Source organism: Dendronephthya gigantea, unplaced genomic scaffold (genome assembly GCF_004324835.1).
Source record: "Dendronephthya gigantea isolate DGI-Jeju-01 unplaced genomic scaffold, DenGig_1.0 000340F, whole genome shotgun sequence".
In the NCBI taxonomy this organism is placed as follows: Eukaryota; Metazoa; Cnidaria; class Anthozoa; order Malacalcyonacea; family Nephtheidae; genus Dendronephthya; species Dendronephthya gigantea.
In genome coordinates this window covers 89,725-109,798 of record NW_021163350.1, presented here as the reverse complement: position 1 = coordinate 109,798, position 20,074 = coordinate 89,725, and the positions used below count along the sequence as shown (strand labels likewise).

At 36.4% G+C, this 20,074-nt stretch overlaps 2 protein-coding genes across 2 annotated transcripts; one reads left to right on the top strand and one right to left on the bottom strand.

The window, feature by feature from the left end:
- The first annotated feature begins 6,881 nt into the window (after positions 1-6,881).
- LOC114542163 lies at positions 6,882-9,215 on the top strand. The gene is made up of 3 exons (XM_028561906.1): positions 6,882-7,464; positions 7,883-8,491; positions 8,582-9,215. The coding sequence occupies exons 1-3, from the start codon at positions 7,312-7,314 to the stop codon at positions 9,191-9,193; spliced, it is 1,374 nt and encodes a 457-aa protein (XP_028417707.1). The 5' UTR covers positions 6,882-7,311; the 3' UTR covers positions 9,194-9,215.
- A 160-nt stretch (positions 9,216-9,375) lies between these two features.
- LOC114542164 (pre-mRNA-splicing factor 18-like) lies at positions 9,376-18,792 on the bottom strand. The gene is made up of 14 exons (XM_028561907.1): positions 18,738-18,792; positions 18,425-18,505; positions 16,894-16,962; positions 14,793-14,822; positions 14,409-14,510; positions 13,827-13,906; positions 13,507-13,618; positions 13,181-13,258; positions 12,700-12,834; positions 11,748-11,822; positions 10,746-10,817; positions 10,194-10,311; positions 9,886-9,923; positions 9,376-9,784 (listed from the first exon to the last, which is right to left on the bottom strand). The coding sequence occupies exons 2-14, from the start codon at positions 18,488-18,490 to the stop codon at positions 9,704-9,706; spliced, it is 1,056 nt and encodes a 351-aa protein (XP_028417708.1). The 5' UTR covers positions 18,491-18,505; positions 18,738-18,792; the 3' UTR covers positions 9,376-9,703.
- Between the last annotated feature and the right edge of the window lie 1,282 nt (positions 18,793-20,074).

Genomic DNA, 20,074 nt, shown 5'->3' with positions numbered 1-20,074 from the left:
CCAACCAAAACCAACACCGTCATATCATGGATAGTTAGTAAAAGAAATAAAGAAGAAAGATAAGACTTAAATATTCCCCGAAAATAGAACAGAATCAGCGAAGATAAACAATAAAAACTTGTGAAATAAATACATACAATTTAGGCCCAAAGTGTACCGGCGAATCAAGCGGTTATACAAAACACAAAATTAACAAAACATTTTAGTATAAAACTAAGCCGTTCACTCATTTATATCGACTTTCCTTTCGAGAACGATGACTATTTTGACGTTAAAAACCAACAAGGATTGTTTCAAAATACTAAAATTTCTAAAAGAATATAAAAACACTATAAATTTCTCGCTAAAAATACTTAAAAAACGTTTAGGCGTTTAAATCTTGACATTTCCAAGCGTGTGCCTTATTAGTCGTTTTCTGTGCATATACTTGTTAGGGACCGCCCCCCGAGACCAGGAAAAGCTTAAATACGTTAAATTTATCCTCGCTCTCAGGGCTAGCCACTGTAGCTGATTCGTCTATGACGCGCTACGCTTGTGGCGATGCATACTCTGTTTCTCACTGAGACGTAACGGTTAGGTGCACATACATCATGGTCTGGGGGCCGTAGTGCATCTCCCCCTTAGACGGCCGTTAAGATGTGAGTTATGGGGGGGAGTTCTTCCTATAGCAACCGCCTTGCACCTTTCGTAGTTGTAACTATGCTGAATATTGCAGCCGGTTGTATAACCAGGTTAGATTGTGGCATAGGCTGGATGATCTCTTTTGGGTGTTTTTCCCCAAATTTTTTTTTTGGCACGCTTTCCAAATTTTTGTTTTACATACAAAAAAATACTGTTATTAAACATATTATGGAACGGATATGGTTCGAAAAAAATTTATATCGACTAAAAACCACCTTAATTAACCCCTGAATACTCTCCCCAGTCTCTGCATTATATAGGAGGCAATGAATTAAACAATAGTACAATACCAGAAATCATTCATAAACAGCAAACATCTTCATCAACCTTACAGCAGTAAAACAGCGACAAAGACATTCAGACAGTCAACTCTGCGTTCTCGTTAGTGCCTTCAGCCCAAGAACTGTCAATCAAAAGTCTGGATAAATCCCCTGACTTTCCCTGCGAGTTTTCAAATTCATATTTCAAAATATCTGACATTTAAAACAACTCAAGATTTTCTACTAATTGTGGATTTAGCTTATTCATTAATACTGATCCATGAGATAGTTTGAACGAAGACTCCACCATTGTTGGGTATACCAGTGCAGTATGGTAATACAGGTAATATCCCAATGATAGACCATAATCTCGATGAATCAGCCTGCATGAACTCTTCTGTAGCTAAATTTTCATTCCACAACAAGAAACACAGCATGTTTATTGCCATTTCAAGAGCACATTTAATTGTTATTCCCAGTTGATTGCATATAAAATCCAACTTTGATTTAATTTCAAATACATAACTTCGAGGTGTGGGACGGCACTTGTAGAGAAAGTGGACAAACCTACTGCGACCATTCTATTCCTCGCGACAATAAATCAAACCACGCAGGTATTATACACTGAAGCCAGAGTTAGCCAAACTTAACATCAGCGCACGGGGGTGCTTTTCAACATCTCTCCGCTTAATGAAGGCTCGTCAAGACAATTAAACCAAGACCGTTTAATATACACACTTATACAAACCTTGTGGACACTTGATCTCTTGCTCAGCACACAAGCATCGCCGAAACCAGTTCTTTGTTTAAGGCTGCACCTACTCCTTCGAAAAGGCTGGGACAAATACCCATGCTACAATAAACTGGATAACAGTCTTGATGATTTTATGATCTTTCACGCTCAGATCCATCTGACACGGGAACTCGTGTTAAGTTTTCAGATCTCTTTTAAGAAGATATAAAGAGCGCAAACATAACCGATTAAGATCAATCGAACAGATCTACTATCGATGTTTACTGTTGACCCTGTTTCCCTGCTCTTTGAAGTCGGTTCTTGCTCAATATTCCACAAAACGACAACTTCAATTCCTGACACTCGCTGTTGGAAGATGGAATTGCACTTTGTCCGCCATCTTGAATTGGAACAACTGAGTCAGCACTTTTCCTTTGAAAGGGAGGCTGGGAGGGGAGGCCAGGCCAGGAGGGATCCAACCAAAACCAACACCGTCATATCATGGATAGTTAGTAAAAGAAATAAAGAAGAAAGATAAGACTTAAATATTCCCCGAAAATAGAACAGAATCAGCGAAGATAAACAATAAAAACTTGTGAAATAAATACATACAATTTAGGCCCAAAGTGTACCGGGCGAATCAAGCGGTTATACAAAACACAAAATTAACAAAACATTTTAGTATAAACTAAGCCGTTCACTCATTTATATCGACTTTCCTTTCGAGAACGATGACTATTTTGACGTTAAAAACCAACAAGGATTGTTTCAAAATACTAAAATTTCTAAAAGAATATAAAAACACTATAAATTTCTCGCTAAAAATACTTAAAAAACGTTTAGGCGTTTAAATCTTGACATTTCCAAGCGTGTGCCTTATTAGTCGTTTTCTGTGCATATACTTGTTAGGGACCGCCCCCGAGACCAGGAAAAGCTTTACGTTAAATTTATCCTCGCTCTCAGGGCTAGCCACTGTAGCTGATTCGTCTATGACGCGCTACGCTTGTGGCGATGCATACTCTGTTTCTCACTGAGACGTAACGGTTAGGTGCACATACATCATGGTCTGGGGGCCGTAGTGCATCTCCCCCTTAGACGGCCGTTAAGATGTGAGTTATGGGGGGAGTTCTTCCTATAGCAACCGCCTTGCACCTTTCGTAGTTGTAACTATGCTGAATATTGCAGCCGGTTGTATAACCAGGTTAGATTGTGGCATAGGCTGGATGATCTCTTTTGGGTGTTTTTCCCCAAATTTTTTTTTTGGCACGCTTTCCATTTTTGTTTTACATACAAAAAAATACTGTTATTAAACATATTATGGAACGGATATGGTTCGAAAAAAATTTATATCGACTAAAAACCACCTTAATTAACCCCTGAATACTCTCCCCAGTCTCTGCATTATATAGGAGGCAATGAATTAAACAATAGTACAATACCAGAAATCATTCATAAACAGCAAACATCTTCATCAACCTTACAGCAGTAAAACAGCGACAAAGACATTCAGACAGTCAACTCTGCGTTCTCGTTAGTGCCTTCAGCCCGAGAACTGTCAATCAAAAGTCTGGATAAATCCCCTGACTTTCCCTGCGAGTTTTCAAATTCATATTTCAAAATATCTGACATTGAAAACAACTCAAGATTTTCTACTAATTGTGGATTTAGCTTATTCATTAATACTGATCCATGAGATAGTTTGAACGAAGACTCCACCATTGTTGGGTATACCAGTGCAGTATGGTAATACAGGTATCCCAATGATAGACCATAATCTCGATGAATCAGCCTGCATGAACTCTTCTGTAGCTAAATTTTCATTCCACAACAAGAAACACAGCATGTTTATTGCCATTTCAAGAGCACATTTAATTGTTATTCCCAATTGATTGCATATAAAATCCAACTTTGATTTAATTTCAAATACATAACTTCGAGGTGTGGGACGGCACTTGTAGAGAAAGTGGACAAACCTACTGCGACCATTCTATTCCTCGCGACAATGAATCAAACCACGCAGGTATTATACACTGAAGCCAGAGTTAGCCAAACTTAACATCAGCGCACGGGGGTGCTTTTCAACATCTCTCCGCTTAATGAAGGCTCGTCAAGACAATTAACCAAGACCGTTTAATATACACACTTATACAAACCTTGTGGACACTTGATCTCTTGCTCAGCACACAAGCATCGCCGAAACCAGTTCTTTGTTTAAAGGCTGCACCTACTCCTTCGAAAAGGCTGGGACAAATACCCATGCTACAATAAACTGGATAACAGTCTTGATGATTTTATGATCTTTCACGCTCAGATCCATCTGACACGGGAACTCGTGTTAAGTTTTCAGATCTCTTTTAAGAAGATATAAAGAGCGCAAACATAACCGATTAAAGATCAATCGAACAGATCTACTATCGATGTTTACTGTTGACCCTGTTTCCCTGCTCTTTGAAGTCGGTTCTTGCTCAAATATTCCACAAAACGACAACTTCAATTCCTGACACTCGCTGTTGGAAGATGGAATTGCACTTTGTCCGCCATCTTGAATTGGAACAACTGAGTCAGCACTTTTCCTTTGAAAGGGGAGGCTGGGAGGGGAGGCCAGGCCAGGGAGGGATCCAACCAAAACCAACACCGTCATATCATGGATAGTTAGTAAAGAAATAAAGAAGAAAGATAAGACTTAAATATTCCCCGAAAATAGAACAGAATCAGCGAAGATAAACAATAAAAACTTGTGAAATAAATACATACAATTTAGGCCCAAAGTGTACCGGCGCGAATCAAGCGGTTATACAAAACACAAAATTAACAAAACATTTTAGTATAAAACTAAGCCGTTCACTCATTTATATCGACTTTCCTTTCGAGAACGATGACTATTTTGACGTTAAAAACCAACAAGGATTGTTTCAAAATACTAAAATTTCTAAAAGAAAAAAACACTATAAATTTCTCGCTAAAAATACTTAAAAACGTTTAGGCGTTTAAATCTTGACATTTCCAAGCGTGTGCCTTATTAGTCGTTTTCTGTGCATATACTTGTTAGGGACCGCCCCCCGAGACCAGGAAAAGCTTAAATACGTTAAATTTATCCTCGCTCTCAGGGCTAGCCACTGTAGCTGATTCGTCTATGACGCGCTACGCTTGTGGCGATGCATACTCTGTTTCTCACTGAGACGTAACGGTTAGGTGCACATACATCATGGTCTGGGGGCCGTAGTGCATCTCCCCCTTAGACGGCCGTTAAGATGTGAGTTATGGGGGGAGTTCTTCCTATAGCAACCGCCTTGCACCTTTCGTAGTTGTAACTATGCTGAATATTGCAGCCGGTTGTATACCAGGTTAGATTGTGGCATAGGCTGGATGATCTCTTTTGGGTGTTTTTGCCCAAATTTTTTTTTTTGGCACGCTTTCCAAATTTTTGTTTTACATACAAAAAAATACTGTTATTAAACTATTATGGAACGGATATGGTTCGAAAAAAAATTTATATCGACTAAAAACCACCTTAATTAACCCCTGAATACTCTCCCCAGTCTCTGCATTATATAGGAGGCAATGAATTAAACAATAGTACAATACCAGAAATCATTCATAAACAGCAAACATCTTCATCAACCTTACAGCAGTAAAACAGCGACAAAGACATTCAGACAGTCAACTCTGCGTTCTCGTTAGTGCCTTCAGCCCGAGAACTGTCAATCAAAAGTCTGGATAAATCCCCTGACTTTCCCTGCGAGTTTTCAAATTCATATTTCAAAATATCTGACATTGAAAACAACTCAAGATTTTCTACTAATTGTGGATTTAGCTTATTCATTAATACTGATCCATGAGATAGTTTGAACGAAGACTCCACCATTGTTGGGTATACCAGTGCAGTATGGTAATACAGGTAATATCCCAATGATAGACCATAATCTCGATGAATCAGCCTGCATGAACTCTTCTGTAGCTAAATTTTCATTCCACAACAAGAAACACAGCATGTTTATTGCCATTTTAAGAGCACATTTAATTGTTATTCCCAATTGATTGCATATAAAATCCAAACTTTGATTTAATTTCAAATACATAACTTCGAAGTTTGGGATGGCACTTACAGGTAGAGAAAGTGGACAAACCTACTGTGATAATTCGTTTCCTCACCACAATGAATCAAACCACGCAGGTTGTATGCGCTGAACCCAGAGTTTGCGAAACTTATGAACATCAGCAGGGGGGGGGGTGCTTTTCAACATCTCTCTGCTTAATGAAGGCTTGCTAAGACAATTAACTAAGACCATTACACACTTATAGAAACATTATACATCACCATTATTTCCGGCGTCTAAGATTTTCGAATTTCAGAAGAAATTTCAAAATAAATTTCATTGTTTTAACAGTTTTGCTTATTTTTACAGTCAAGTTGGTATAATCAAGAAAATATTCAAAAATGATAATTATGTACAGCTGAAACAAATTTCTATAAGAAGCTTGAGGCATATCATTCCAGGTTCAGTGTCTCCATCCAACACTATGCCCATCACTCATTTGTGGTTCAAGAAATCCTCTAAAACTCATCCCATCACAGGACCAGCGAGCACCATAACCCAACTGGTTACGAACTTCTAGAACCTTTATATCATGAGGAAGGAGATGGATGTTAATCCATGTTGCATCTAACAAAATTTGGTCTAGCACTTTATTTGCATGCTCATTTTTGTTGCTCTCACTTCCTGTTAAGTTGCCCCACCATTGGCTTGTACAGTCTCTATGACAATGTTTTGATAAGGCTCTAGCCCCACAAGACAGCTTTGCATTTGACTTGTGTTTCCTTTTGAATGATTCCCACAGCACTGACAATGAGGGTGGGAGCATATCCACACTTCCAACTGTCTGTTTCATGCCAAGCAAATCTAAAATACCTCTAAGTCCTATATTCTCTAGAATTTCTACAATCAATTCTTTTCTAGTGCAATCGGCATCAGTCAGTAAGCAAGAATTCAACTTTTCATCGACAAAATCATAAGCAATTCGTTTTTCTGGTAATTTCCGGCATTCCTCTAGCAATTCTGATTTCTTTGTGTCGCTGTATAGTTCGCATTTTCTAGTTATCGTCCAATCGTAAAAAATTCTTGAGATTCTTTCATAAAGTGGGTAGGTAGGATAACCACTGGACGTGCTTTTACATGAAGAAGTTTCGTCGTTTTTTAAATAGTGGGTATCTTTTTCCAGTTTCAAAAGACCCTGAACAGTTTCTGTGCTTAAAATACTGCCTGAAAAAATTAAGAAGATACGCATTTTCCATCCGCGAGAGTATCGCATGACTATATATTAACCACATAATACCACATAATAACCATATAACTTTCTCTATTAGTTCTTCTGATTCAGATAGTTTGTACTTTGTAACAATTTGCTGTTTATGGGAACAATCAGATGTTTATAGGAACAATGAGACTTCTGATTTACTCAAGTAATGTTTTGGTTTTGTAGTGACTGCTTTGAAATTCTTGGTCACCTGGCGCATTTTGAGCGATGGAAAATTTCAGCCGTTGCGACAGTACATAAAAACTATGAACAAAGAAATTTTTTTTCACAATAATACATTCCTATTTATGATGTAACTTTACTTTAAGTTGAGCAAATAGCATGAAATTGGTCTGGGTGTGTTTGTTTTCTGCACTTTGTTTTTTTGCAACAATAAAAAATGTTGTATTAGCGAAGAATTTGGTTGTTGCAACCTACAACTTGTGGAATGTTATGTTTCAGTGGGATTCAAGAAAGTATTATATTGCTGATATGGTAAGTAACATTTATTTGTCCTCTTTTGCATGCAGAAATGCCTTAATTTGTATCATTTGTGTACAAAATGTACTTAATGAAGTGTTTGACTTTGAGGTAAATTGATACAGTTTGTTACAAAATTTCACTTTGAAAATTGATAATTTAAAGTTGATTATTTATTTATATCACATGGCGACATTGGTGAGGTCAAGGCAGGTAGGCAGGTATTTAAAAACATATTTAGGTTAAAAGTATTTCACAAAATGTATCAAAGTTTTAAAGTAAAACTATGCGGACAATAATACTTCTAGTGTTAGGTTAAGTAGATTCATCCTAATTTTTTTTGTAATAACATCAGTCCAAAATTTATCATGGAAGTTGAACACTCAGTTGAGGCATTTTTTGTAACACACATTTTTATTGACATCCTTTTCAGATCCGTCAAGCAAACCCAGATATTATTGGTTTTCAAGAAGTTAGAGCAGATGCAAATGGCAAACAGAATCAAGTAAAAATGCTACAGGCATTGCTACCAGAGTATAAGTACAATGTCTTTCACACAACAAGAACAGTCATTAATAGATTTGGCAAAGGTGCCATCAAAGGCTGGGAACAAGAAGGATTAGGAATATTAAGCAAGCATTCAATTATCATGTCTCATCATATACCACTATCAAGAGCAGGGGAATCTGATCAAACTCCACGTGTGTTGCTACACATACAAATAGAATATGAACACCATGAAATATTTTTTATGGTAGTACATTTTTCAACAGATAGGAAACTTCAGTGTAAAAATGCTATGCGGATGATAAATTTTATATCATCCACTGGTGCTGATAGAACTGTGATTGTTGGGGATTTTAATACATACTCTAATTATGAGTGGCCGGTGGAGGCTGTTTTAAATGGATTTTTTTTACCAAATGGGTGTCCCAAACAGGTAGGATTTGAACCAGTTGGTGCCAATCAAGGGTATGGATTTGATGACTCGTGGCCTATGACGAGTTTAAATAAACCAGCTGGATTAACTTTTAGTAATATGGTAAGTCTACAAATTGAGAACTAACCAGCTCTTGTGACTAAAAATTTTTCACTTTGTTTTTGCATAAATTTTCATTATTTTTGTTTACAGCCATCACCAGGACTAATAAACAGGCCAGATAGAGTGCTGGTGTCTCGCGTTGGGTTAGACCCAGTTAAAACAACAGTATCTGGCCATGGTAAAGGTTACAAAGACAGTTACAGCTTTTGGAATTATTTGAGTCGCTTTAAAACTATATCCCATATGTCACAAAGACAATGGAACGGTCACAAAGTGAATTATAGCTGTCATTCAGACTGTGGACCACATGGTTCATGCCGCTGTGGTGTATGTGTTGGTGGTGGCAACACCTTGAACTGTGACCTACCTAAATGTACTGAATGCACAGCTGCTCATTACAATATCATATTATTTCTTTACTATTTTCTAATAGTTTATTCAACTTGTGCTTTTTACTTTGCATTCTGTATATATGCAAAGCACACTCAGATTAAGTTGCTACGAAAACTTATCCTTTGCCCAAGATGGTTTGGGTATAAACATTTTATTCCCTATTTACTAATAGGTTTTGCAATATTTTATACCTTAGTTAAGGTTGGGCTTTCAGATATGATAGTACTGACATATAATCGGATACCAGAGGAAATGTTTCCATCAGACCATTTAATGGTTGTTAGTGAAATCAAAGTGACATATCACTGATTCAAACCTGAACCTTTAATTAATTCTAATAATGTGTACATAATTTTGTACGTCTGAACAGGGTCTTCCCAGTGGTAGGATGCTTTGCATTTTCCAAACTTGTATCCCATGGTTTTGCATTATTTAATAATTTATGAACATAATATTTTTTTGAACATATCAATGTTAACTTTTAATAAACTAATGGAGCTGTTCTGACTTTGTTCTGATTCTTTTAGTGGTTTTTATATTATCAGTAACATATTCATTAGGTTTTCCAGAATGGGGTGTGCAGAAACTTCACAGATCTAAATCATCTAATTTTCTCCAATAACTCACAGTATCTTACAGAATATGAATAATGACCTCGAGATACTTCAAGCACTTCTATATATATGCTACCATTTCTCGGAATCATTGTGCATGGAAGACATACATACAATTGGGTTTAAAAATTCAGTTGAAGGTTGAGCATTTACTTTTACCTATCCCTTATTGGAAAATGTTTCAAAATATCCCTAATAACATATGCTACACTGCGTGGTACTCCACGCTTTTCGACGGATCAGCTTCAAATTTCTTTTGACAGAATGTCATCAGTCTTTTCAAAGCCTACACAAATGTAATAGAATGTTAATCATTTCCAGAACTAACCATTTTCAGAATGGCATCATCAACACATACTTATGCGCAAAATATTATAAACAACTCACTTGAATATATTTCCGTTGCGTTTCATCGTTAAGAACATCTGGTGGAATGTCAAGAATTCAAAAGTAGTTTTTAACAAAGTGTCTCCTTTATATTTATGATATCTGTAATAACCCGCGTTTTCAAAGGTGGTTAATTTCTCTCGTACTATCCAAATTTTAGGTTAAAAAAATTTTCACCTAACTGCTTATTTATCAGATGAAGTGGAACATAGCTACGTATAATTCAAGGGATAATTTCTTGTTATGTCAGTAGACACTTAATTTGTGTTAGTGAACCGTCACGAAGAAAGAAATTAACAAAAGGATACGTGCGACGTGTTGGGCAAAAATCTTCTCTCTTCCAGTTCGAGCATGAATACCCACCATTGTAACGCCAATAGGCCAAGGTGCATTACCTATTGCCATCTGAAGATACGAGTCATTCGCCTGAAAGAAGGGTATTGGAAAAATTAAGAGGCATAAAAAGCAGGCGGAATGCTGGTTTTATAATCTAGTCAACATAAGGAAGTGACGTTAGTCCAGCGCTTACAATAGCCCTTTTATAATTTATACCTTTCAATCGTGCAAATTGCAATGCGTTATGGTAGTTTATTATTAAAGTCAGTTTAACACTGTTCAGCAACGAATTTGTTTGTGAAGACATCTTGCCGATTTTTTCCTTCTAAACTACATCCCTTCTGAACATGACAACTTGTCACTGACAACTACAGTTAAGTTGACTGACTTTGAGTTTGATAACAAACTAACTACCTTAACGTATTGCGCGCTTGAAACGTTGAAAGGTAAGGGAAAGAAAGTTTTATTGACAGTATTGTTATCAGCCTACACAATAACCAGGTTACAAGAAAAAGCAGGCTAACCTTGACATATTCCCGTTCTAGTAAAGCGCCAATGATTTCAATCAAGAAGTCTAAAATATCTGATGGTGTTGCCTGAAATACAAATGATTTTATTGTGAAGAACTGCAAGGCATGCAGGTTACGAGCTTGAGAGCACTAGTAACCGGTTGATGTGTGAACCACGATCCCGACTCAACCCTGAGATCATAGTTGGTACTCCCTTAGTGTGATTCACTAACTCATGTAAGATGGTTTTTTGCCTATGGCTATGCTCTGAGGGTTGTCTCCTAGTACTTTGGTTCTCTCTGTCTCTGTGAACCAAGGGGCTGTTTATACGAGCCAGACTGGCCTGGTTAACTGCAACTGACTCGTTGCTTTGCCATTCACTCTGGCACCTACAAACTTTAGTGCAAACCTGCTGACATTCTGTTGTCGCCTTAAGTAACTGATGAGGCCAACCCATGAAGAGCCCTAACAATTAAACTATGCAACAGCAGGTACCGCTTTTGTGGACTCCCTGCATGTCATTGTGATAAAGATAAAATGAAATAAAAAAACCACATCGGTTCTTGTCAACCTTGCCCTTGGAATATGAGTCATGATTGTGGGGGGTACCATCGTATCATTTCATAGGCAGATGCTTGAGGTGAAAGGTGCGCTATATGTGCATGTCTAAGAAACTCTTCTTTCTCTAACAAATTTCTTTCGAACGGTATAACCCGATAACTTTGTATTGCCCGAATCTTTGGAGACTTCCAGCATGAAAAGTCTAAGTTTGCTCAAAATGCCGAGATTATCACAATAATTTTCAGGCAGTCTAATCAGATCTTGCATTCAGTAAGTAGTGTTGATTTGGCGCAGTTAATGATAACGCTAGCTTTACTAATTCCAGACATGTCTATCATGTGCACGGTGTACGCACGTCGTCAATGATCGATCTTAACATGCGCTCAAGTGCCTTTATTACAGCTGAAAACAGAGCCTAACAACGTATCATGCATGCAATGAGGTTCAAAATTTTACCTTCGCTTTGAGTTTACGTAGTAAAGGTTTTAAGTAGCGTTCTGTCTGTCGATGTGTTGCCATTGCCATTTTACCCTACACGTGACACAAACATGAATGTATTACACATAGATTAAAAAGAAAACTGTATTTCTCGTTTTCATGTTGTTCTGTTGCACCGAAATACTGTGACTTCTTAATCACTAACTCATTCCTATAATCCTATTATGCATGAAATATGGATATATTAGTTATCGTACGAAAACAATGCCATTGAATTAAAGTTCAAGAAGCAGTAATTATCGATTATCGTTATAAAAAAAATAAATCTGTGGCTTCAGGAATTTTAAATAAATCGTGAATGTCGCGCGGGAATGTTACTGCGATTTCCTTTCTTTAATAGATGTAAACGAGTGAATAGTTAAGGTAGTTACATGTTCTGTGTATATCAGTCAGTGGTATTATTGCCTTGTTTAAACATCAAGACACAGACTGGATATGCTCTATTGTTATATAGGTGCTGTGTATTTCAAATGTGATTGGTTCATTCGTAGTCACATGACTTTAAATAAATGCAATGTTTCCCGCCAGGGAAACAAGTGAAAAATTGTTGCCCGCATATTGTCATAACAAAGTAAAGTGTTTTTTTTTTTAAATGAAATTGTTGTGTGACATGTCTGTTTTTGTTCTTATATAACAAAACACTTAATGTACACAATCTCGGGAAATAGTGAATTTTGTTTTCCCTCGAGTCTCAATGTTTCCCTTGGCTTCGGGAAACATTCAGACTCTTGGGAAAACAAAACTCACTATTTCCCTCGGTAGCATACATTAAGTGTATAATATTTCTCACCAAACCCGCCTACTCCCCCCTCCATACAGAGTATGATTAAGAATGTTTAACCTCGGTTAAAAGATTTTAAATTTAAAAAACATGCATCGTTTATCTCCATCCCCCTCATGGTGATAATACCTCTATTCCTCTCTTAACTTCCAGAGGTCGGTCGTTCAAGTCTGTCGCCCAAAGATCCATGAGAAATTTAAGGAATTTATAAATAACTTCTTGATCGAAACTCTTGTCTCCCTTGCCAAACTTCACTGCCATTTCCTATAAAACGCATTGAATATACCATAGATTATATACCGCACGGTTGGTACTATAGTTTCTTCTGTTATTTGTAAATGTGATAGAATGAACTGGAGAGCGCTATCAACTGGATGGTCAAATTTTCAAACCTCGATAAAAAAATTAAGAGATTATAAACTAGAAATATAGACACAATTATTAGTAAAGATTTAAATTTGTTTGAACCAAACCAGGAGCAATTTTTCACACTATTCCGTGAATTGGCTTATCCGTAAAACTGGCCTTGGATGGTAAATGAACAAACCTGATATGGGAATATTAGAGCGGACATCGGATAGTCTCGTGCAGATTTTAAGCATGAATTTACCTGAATATTTTCAAATGTTGTTCCGTCATTTTTTACTTTGATGATGTTCTCCTGATCAGCGTCTGAAGTGCTCGTATTCTTTCAAAATCAATAATAGGCATATTTAATAACCAGCTGTGATAACGAGCTACATACTATTATTTTCTATATTTGTTTAACTATTCTTCTATTCTTTTAATGCTTTCTAAAATTTCTTTTAGAGCAAGCTTTTCGATTCGAAAAGAAAAAATCGCGTTCTACAACTTAGCACTGGGTGGGTCTGGGTCTTATTTGCCTAATGTATTACTGACTAAACAGTGCAATCCATGTGTAACTACCAATGGTACCTGCTGTTGCTTCAACATATCATCCAGATAGTCTTGATCGACTTGCTCCATGGCTTCACGGAAATCATTTCTTAAACCTTTATTGATGTCAGGCGCCAACATCTCTAGCAATCTACAACATAAATAATTTTTCAAAACGGAGACATGATGTAAACAAACGTGGATAATTCAGAATTGTAAGCCATGAAAAACAGACACAATGTAGGTAAGCTCTCTATTTTGTCAATTGAGCCGATGTGAAAAAGTCCGAATTTCATTTTTGTTCTCAGTTTCTTTTCACAATTCCAAACCAAATCGACTTAGAGTAGTTTTTTACTTACTTCAATCTCTTTGCTGCCTCTTGATCCGACTCACCAAACAGTCGGATGGGCTCACCCCTTTCCCTAAGGCGATGAACAACCTTTAAAAAGCAAACAAATTTATGAATTTAATTTCATTTTGCCCCAATACACTCCGATCACTTCGAGACGGGCTGTCACAATTATCTGTCATGTTGTTTTCATCAACTATTATTGCAAAAAAACCCACCATTTATTTCTATGTAAACAATTTATCTAATACGGTAATTTCTTTAGAGTAAGGTACATGTATTCTATCGGAGCATGTGCCTTATAGCGGGAGGGAGGGGGTTATTGGAGCTCTTCCTAGATTCGGACGATTCGGCAACTTTTCCTTAAATTATATATCGCCCACCCCCTCCATTCGAGAACGCTATATTTTACTTTACGAACCGACAAATCCGTTAATGAACAAAACATACAAAAAAATAATAAAAAAAATGTGGCCAGCAGGTATCAGGAAATTCACTAGTATAATGTCAAGTTGTATGAATAACGATTTTTTTAAAAATATTATAACTCAGAAACTGCCACACTGTTTCTCAAAGATCATTTTCCAACTACCTCATCTTTTGGAAGCAGATTCAATGCAGCGGCCTCGTCTTCGCTGTTTTTCCTTTTCTTCGCAAAAATATCTGAAGATTTCTCTTCCTCTGCATCAAGTCCCTTTAATATCAAAATTATTGCATCTGACGTGTCTGCATGTGTGTGCAAAAATATCTATACTTATAAGCATTATATATAGTTTATATAAAGTCTATACTTTAATACTTATAAACTTTATAAAAAGCCCTGCCAAATTCCTTCACTAAACTCTACATTTGAAATAATGTAATTTCATACGGAGAATTGCCAAAACAATTAACGATCACATTCATCACAATCTGAGAGCATGCACTCAGACGACACTTAAACGATCTGATAATTGAAAAAAAGTATATTACTCACATGTTTTCCTAGCTTGGCAGAAACTTTCGCCTAAATTGAGATAAGAATATGAAGCTTTTTGAACTGCGTAACAGAGCAGGCTGGTTCTCAATCGATAGTTACAAAGCTAAACTGTTCGTATTTAAAGAAGGGTAAAATACACTTAGGGTTTCTGATATAATTTTCTTTTTCAACGACTGAAGTATAACAGTGCAGATGGCTCACGCATAACTAGTTATAAACTCCTCTGTACACTTTCGAGAGTTATTTCAACATAGCTAGGGATCAGCATGGAAGCGTCTTCAAACAACTTCGCATCAAATATGGTACAATCAACAAGTACCTAAAATAGATAAAACACTTCTTTCGATCCAAGGGCCTTCGTCAGAAAGTTAGCATGTCGAAGGCCCTTAAGTCAAACGTCGAGAAGTGTTCTGCCTTCTGGTCTATTTTAAGCAGTTGTTATACAACAAAAATTCGATGCGAAGTTATAAATAATTTTGTTGCAAATATATTAATTGAACTAACGGAGAGCAAAGGTATTGATTTAGGGCGTGCGTTCAAGGTAGTTTGAATACCAGCCTTGTATGCTATTCGTTTGCAATCACGTTATATCCCTTGTATCACATCCCATATCACAGGATACGATGATATACGTAGAGCTTAAGATGATGTGATGATGCGTAGATGAAGTTAAGCTTAGGGCGAGACTGACACTGTATACATGTTTGCCGGGCAGAGTTCCTGCTGCATGTAAAATCCTGAATCAAAATTATTTACTATGACTAAGCGAAACCTGCGGAAGACCTGCGGAAGACCTGCAAGAACTGTATAAACTAATTACGAGACCAAGAAACGGATCTAGCACTTCGAAAAAAAAAATAATTGAAGTGAAGCATAAAGTGCATCATTGCTGTGTAATAACCTTTCATTTATTGAAAGCAAACGGCAGTATCGCCTTTTTGCATGGAAACGCGGCCTTGCTGAAAACCGATATATTGTAGAGCGAGGCAAGGGTTGACTGATTGGTTACTTTTCAGGTTAATTATGGCCGATTTGTCTTTGATGTTTTTCAGCTCCATGAACAAAACTTCACCTAGTTGAAAACAGACTTAGGGTTGCTTTTTCTTTACAAATAACCACTTCTTGCTCTCGTGATAAATGACGTGTCGGGTCGTCTGATTTGCGTCAGCAACAGATGCAAAAAAAGGTCTCATGAGCCATCAACAATTTTATCTCAGTTATATTGTTCCAGGCATCTTTCTCACGATTGAAAACTATCTGCCTCCATAGCTTATCTTTTTAAACACGTGTGATATCCGCGTATACCTTCTGCTCAATGAACTGCAGTTGCTAATAATATTCTCCTCAGCGAGAGAAATAACAATCGTATTTTGAAGCATTCATGGCAGTACAAGAAACTTTTCTAGCTCAAACGCCCGGGTTCGGAGGATTATAAGAACGCTGAGATTCCGATGAAGAAGATCAATTGCAAGTTTTGGTTTCTCTTATCTGATTTTTATCGACGGGCACTTCAAATTGATATTTTGAAGTTGATTGAAGCTTAGATAGTAATCGTGCAAAACACTCATGAGTAGCATCATCACAATGAAGGTTGGAATAATCTCGTTATGATGCTCGTCTTCCTGCTTAACTCTTCTCCCTGAGAAGATTTTCTAAGTTTCAAAATTTGATGACTATACATTTCTAATATTTTACACATTTAACGTTTTAAGGCTTGAACTTTGAAATGTACAAAACTAGCAGAGTATTTTCGATCATTGACCAGAGAAGCAACAACTGTATACTCAGTGCAGTCATATCTGCAAAAGCCTGGCTCACAAATTTCAGTCCATTTTTTTTCCATATTGCTCGCATCTCAAGCAACATTTAAAGTGAAAAATCTGTTAGATACTCCCATGTTCATATCATAATAAAAATAATCTTTATTTGAACCTTTATTAGGTACAGTAAGAACGGATACTAGTTCCTCTATCAGATTACCAGACATGGGATTATCACACAATCTGACCTGAATATCCTGTGATTCTTATCTGAAGAGCCCCACAAACGGAATCTACTTATCAAAGAGGCTATATTATGTTGACAAATGAAAACCAACCTCTTGCTTTCTCTTGTACTCATCTGCTTTCTGCTTTTCCAAATCCCCTCGACGGAAATATTTTTTCTCCTTTGAAAAAATATGAGACACATAGTAAATATACATAAGTCAGCCTTCAGCAGGCACTGTTCCTATACACTGCATGACTAGACACCAATAAAACTTGCATGCCTGTAACACTCTGTGATTATAGACTACCCATACATAAATAATAAAAAAACTTCAAACAGTCGACAAAACAACTTTTGATGCTTCAACTTCTAGAAATGCCTTTGTTTATAAGTTGAGGTTCTCGTGTCATTATTACTCTATTAACAAATGTGTTAAAAGTATGGCAAAATAACAGTGGTATTCTTTGCCTCCCACTCTGCAAATGCAACTAGCAAATAATTTTACACATGATCAATCTTTTTCATAATCCTATTTTTTATTGTAAGTGTGATCTTAGAGCATGCTGAAAATTTGGGGGCTGTGCCAAAAATGTAGGAGTGAGAGACAAGTGCAAGGATGTGTATAGTGTATGTACCTCATAAAACTTGTTTTTTAGTTTTATTTCATAAACCTTCAATCAACTACTGTAATTCATTTCACAAGTTATGGTGTTTTTGATGTTTTTGCATGGGTGGATGGGAATTTGTGTATGAGAGCCGGACTAATGTTTTTTTATTGATTTTTGATTTTTGAGGGGGTAAGTATCACAAAAGTAATCCACCATCTTGGGTGGCATGAGCCTTTTATTTAACAGATTAAAACAAATCCTTGAGACACTCTCAGTTACATTCCATGGTTTGTGCCAAGAAAAATGACAGAAGGCAAAAAGTATAAACTATAATGTCACTTGCAAAAGTTTCATACTTGATACCTAAATTTGGGTCTGTTAGCTAATTGTCTGGGTCATGTTTTAGGACAGCAAAATATAAAACAAGGGTAATTTTAAAATTAGGTAGGGCCTGTAATTATAATAATTGAAAAGAATGTAAACACTATAAAAATTGCAATCAATTGAATCACTGCATATCATGCACCGTAACAACTGCAATAAATGAGGTCGATAAAACTACACAACCATTGTTATAAAAACTAAGGAATCATTTACCCCTATAGAAAGACTTTAACTTCAAAGAGAGAATTTAAAAAGTATTAAGTTCTTAAATCATATGATACTTTGTCATTTGTGACCGTTATTGCATTATGTGCGTATTAGCTACATAATAATGGATTTTTTCAAGCTATTGCCTCTAGGTGTTGCATAAGTGTGCTGCCTACATGTACTGACCATCCCTCAAAACAGAACAAGTCCCTTCAAACTGACCCAAACTATCCTGGCTATGCATTCACTTTATAGTTTTTCTGCACCCAAAATCTTGTTGGGAACTGACTGATTCAGGAATTTGTAAGGAAGACCATAATACAAAATTACCAAAGGTTAGTTGATTTTTAACAAGATCTCTGGTGCAGAATGTCCAGGTAGTTTTAAAATATATTAATTTATGATATATTGTACAGTTTTACAAATTACAATAAAACATACAGTAGTAACTTCATTCTGTTTCAACTGCTTTGCTTTTCTCTCAATTTCAGCTTGTAGAAAATCCATTATAACAACATCAAGCTGTCAAAAGAGATTTATTAATGTAGAAACCTGACAACCATATTAAACCAACCAACAACAACCAACGATTACAATTAAATAAAATTACAATAAATAAAATTTAAATTTTAGAAATATTCATAATTCACCCGATGATACAAATAAAACTGAGGTTAAAAATTAGCATATAAAGAAAAATAAGAAGAAACGGAGTACAAAAAATTGCTTGACAACCAAAAATGACTTCACAAACCTTTGTTTTATGGTTTATAGCACTGTTTATGAAAAACCTCTGAGTAAGCGGCCATTTTGAATTCCGGTTATGGTAATGAGACTGGGGTCGAAGTTGAAATAGTCAGTCAAAAACAGTCAAACATGTCAATAAATTATGTCTATATGGAAAAGTTAAGATCGCCGGAACATGTGAGCTTCAATGCAGGCCTAATTGCTACGAGTTTAATTAAAGTGTGGTTCCCATGTATGTTACAAATGAACAGAGTATAATGTTATGATAGAAGAAAACGTTTTTCAATTTTTGTGCTTTAATTAAACCGCATGCAGATGTGAATGTGTTTATCTACCTACCATCTACCTACCATTTACCATCTTCGTAAATTTACTATATTGGCTGTGTATCTAATACTTAATACAAATGGCTGTAGCCTGTACAGGAGAGTTAATAGAGATGTTGCAGCGGTTTCGCCCAACAGTTTTTTTCATAATTAAGCCAGAGACTGATGATTTAAGAATTTTGAATGACGTAAACTCCATCTTAAGAAAACCAAAATCCAAAAGGTATTAAACATTCTGAAGAGACATTATATTTGGGAAACGGTTCAAAATGTAAACAAAGAGTTTGTTTACATTACAGGCTGTTAGGCGGCTCGATCATTTTCGATGACGAATTTAACACCTAAAAGCTTTTCCGGCCTTTCGGCTTATTGGTGTTTTTGTATGCACGACTTAGTTTTTTGTGCCCAAGAAGTCAAGAAAAATTTTACATTAGCGGAAGAATTATAACATATTATCAGAAGTATTATCCCATAACGTTCCTTCAATCCTCCAGCTAACAAGATCACATCAAAGCCGAGTATTCTTCACATCCAGGAAACTCACTAAACTCGACCAATTCCAAAGGCAAAGCCAATAAAATTACCATAATCCCACAGACAAAAGAGTTCGAGGTTCCTCGAAAGTACAGACTGAGTACTCGTTGTATCATTTACTACGGTGTATTTTCATCATCTTCTAGTTGGCTTTGGCCCTTAGCCCCCCCCCCGGAGCACAGGACACCAAGTGACCAGCAATAACTCGTTATTCTGTGTCTTGTGCTATCCCTTCAAGTTGTTTCCATTTGTGTCAAGTCCTCGCAATATCCTTTTTAAGCTCTCGTCGCCAGGTGTTTCGTGGTCTTTCGTCGTGGTAAATATAAAAATATATAACACGATTTAATTCAGGTACGTACAGCGTTGTGGTGAACAAGATAATTTTTCAGTCCAGACAAATGAAGCGAAATATAAAAGTATGAATGATTTCGACTAAAATCTAGTTCTTAGTTTCAAAGATGTTTTACTTAGGCAACTTAGTTTT